Source organism: Eretmochelys imbricata, chromosome 6 (genome assembly GCF_965152235.1).
Source record: "Eretmochelys imbricata isolate rEreImb1 chromosome 6, rEreImb1.hap1, whole genome shotgun sequence".
Taxonomy (NCBI): Eukaryota; Metazoa; Chordata; order Testudines; family Cheloniidae; genus Eretmochelys; species Eretmochelys imbricata.
Window position 1 is genome coordinate 3,759,644 of NC_135577.1, and position 1,867 is coordinate 3,761,510.

The 1,867-nt window shown below is 46.6% G+C and overlaps 1 protein-coding gene across 1 annotated transcript; it reads right to left on the reverse strand.

The window, feature by feature from the left end:
* Nucleotides 1–460: 460 nt before the first annotated feature.
* LOC144266324 (olfactory receptor 5AR1-like) lies at nt 461–1,399 on the reverse strand. The gene has a single exon (XM_077819773.1). The coding sequence runs from the start codon at nt 1,397–1,399 to the stop codon at nt 461–463; it is 939 nt and encodes a 312-aa protein (XP_077675899.1).
* Nucleotides 1,400–1,867: the final 468 nt, after the last annotated feature.

The window sequence follows — 1,867 nt, forward strand, 5'->3', positions numbered from 1 at the left end:
TCAGCACATCAGGTGACAGTCCCAAATGAGGGTCTCTGTGACCAAACCCATCACACTATGCACTTGGGTTTCCTGCATTTCCAGAAAGCATCCCAGCCACTGAGTGATGTGCTCTTCCAGTCTGGGTTGCACTCAATCTTTGTTCTACTCTGGTTAACTAATAAAATAACCATTGGAACATAGACGTGAAGTTGAGCATCTCACTCTAGAGGTGGGTGCCCCTAGCCACCAACCCACAGAATCATTCTCTCTTTCTGGCCCTGTGATTCTTCCCGTGTTTTGTGCAATGATCTCATTTGGGACCTGCAGACCCTGTTGGAATACAAACCAATTAATAATAATAACAATACAATAATGAAAAATGCTACCACAGGCGCTGCGAAATTACATTGCAATGGGCTGGGAATTGAATTCACCTGTTTCCACTCCCCATCACTAAACCAGTAAAGGGTTAAACATTTCAAGAATTGGTTAGGAGTTTATTCATTGCTTTCCTCAAAGCGTCCTTCACCTCCGTGTTCCTCAGGCTGTAGATGAGGGGGTTCAACATGGGGATCCCCAGCGTGTAAACCACAGAGGCCACTTTGTCTGTGTCCATGGAATAGCTGGACGTGGGACGTAAATACACGAAGATGACGGTTCCAAAAAGCAGGACCACAGCGGTCAAGTGGAAAGTGCAGGTGGAGAAGGCTTTGCGCTGGCCCTCAGCAGAGCGGATCTGCAGGATGGTGGAGATGATATACACATAGGAGAGGAGGACAGTCACAAAGCTGCTCCCTGTAATGCAACACATGAAAGCAAACATCACAGTCTCATTGATGCTGGTGTCAGAGCAGGAGAGCACTAACAGCGGGGGGATGTCACAGAAGAAATGATTGATGATGTTGGAGCTGCAGAATGACAGCCGAAATGTAAAACATGTGTGTATCATTGAATCCACAAACCCCACAGCATACACCCCAGCCACCAGCTCTTTACAAAGCTGCCTGGACATAGTGACCGTATAGAGCAGCGGGTTACAGATGGCCACATAACGGTCATACGCCATCACAGCCAGCAAGAGGCAACCAACATCTGCAAAAGCGACAAAGAGATACATTTGCACAGCGCAGGCCGTGTAAGAAATGCTTTTCCTCTCGGCTAAGAAATTCAGCAGCATCTTCGGGAAAATTACTGAGGAATAGCAGAGGTCACAGAAAGACAAATTCCTGAGGAAAAAGTACATGGGGGTGTGGAGTCGGGGATCAATCATGATTAACAAGATCATCCCCCCATTCCCCACCAGGGTGATACCATAAATCAGTAGGAACACCACAAACAGGGGAACCTGCAGCTCTGGACGATCTGTCAGTCCTGAGAGAATGAACTCAGTCACCTCCGAGTGATTTCCCTTTTCCATCTCCTCTGAACAGAGATCAGGCTGCTACAGAGATGTGGGCAGGTGGATGGTGTGGAAAACCTGTCCCTTCTCTGTAATCAAGTAAGTGAAGATAAATGGAGATCAGTTTCCTCATGGACATCAGTACCTGCTCCGGGACGGGCTTAGTCCACATAGTCAGATGTACACAGCTTGTAATTCCAGGTGTTCGATAAAATGCACAAGCTGTGCAAATACAATGACACGCAGGTTAATCATTCCCCCCACACAAACACTCCTGTTCACTAATATGAACAGAAAACAGTAACTTGTGACTGTGCTGTGAGAGAATCAGCTGAAGGGATTATTCCTTAACTAAAGAAGGGGTGAGAGTAAAGGAATGTCAATCTTTCCACTCTCTGTGGTAAATTTGCTCACTGTGATGATTAAGCTTTTTGGCATTTACAGGAGCCTGTATGAAAACCCAGAGACATAATGGGAAGCCCTGGC